This window comes from Mandrillus leucophaeus, unplaced genomic scaffold, assembly GCF_000951045.1.
Source record: "Mandrillus leucophaeus isolate KB7577 unplaced genomic scaffold, Mleu.le_1.0 Scaffold112, whole genome shotgun sequence".
NCBI classification, from domain to species: domain Eukaryota; kingdom Metazoa; phylum Chordata; class Mammalia; order Primates; family Cercopithecidae; genus Mandrillus; species Mandrillus leucophaeus.
Window position 1 is genome coordinate 351,926 of NW_012099432.1, and position 818 is coordinate 352,743.

At 56.0% G+C, this 818-nt stretch overlaps 1 protein-coding gene across 1 annotated transcript in view; it reads left to right on the top strand.

The window, feature by feature from the left end:
• The window catches only part of LOC105549678 (putative protein C3P1), a 38,154-nt gene that overhangs the window by 11,546 nt on the left and 25,790 nt on the right, over nt 1-818 (top strand). The window contains exon 12 of the mRNA XM_011994318.1: nt 321-389. Within this exon, the coding sequence (XP_011849708.1) occupies nt 321-389 (69 nt within the window). The remainder of the gene's footprint in view (nt 1-320; nt 390-818) is intronic.

The window sequence follows — 818 nt, forward strand, 5'->3', positions numbered from 1 at the left end:
AGGAAGGAAGGAAGGAAGGAAGGAAGGAAGGAAGGAAGGAAGGAATTTAAACCCCACAACAACTCCATCAGATGGGTACTATTATTGCTCTTGGTTTAGAGATGAGGAAATTGAGACACAGAGAGGTTCAAGGGCTTGCCCGGAGTCACACAGCACATAAATGGCAGATTGGGCTCTGACTCAGGCTGGGTCTGTGGTCCCCATCACTAGGCTTCACTGTCACCTACTCGGGCATCTCAGGATGGGGAGGGGACTGTAACCCTAGGGTCCTGGACTACGTCATACATCGATACCGTCTCCCTTTGCCCATCCTGCCCTAGGTCCGAGTGGAGTTCCCCCACAAGGAGCCACTGTGCAGTGCGTCAAAGCCAGGAGCACCATCCCGCCAGGTGGTGGTCGTGCCCCCCACCTCCTCCAAGATAGTACCCTTTGTGCTTCTCCCTCTGGAGATAGGCAAAGTGGACGTGGAGGTCAAGGCTGTGGGCTACGGGGTCCAGGACCACGTGAAGAAGACACTCTTGGTCCGGGTAATGGGCACCCCCAACTCCCTAGCTGCTGGTGCAGACAGCAGGGCTTCCACCAGGTCCAGGCTGGGCAGGTGGGCCCAGGATCGATAAACAGGGCTCCTAGATGGGAGTGAGATGAGAGAACAGATTTGAAAGTTCAATCAGTTGGCTGGGCGTGGTGGTTCACACCCATAATCTCAGCAGTTTGGGAGGCCAAGGCGGGTGGATCACCTGAGGTCAGGAGTTCGAGACCAGCCTGGCCAACATGGTGAAACTCCGGGGTAGGACATCAGCCTCCATGCCAGAATCTGG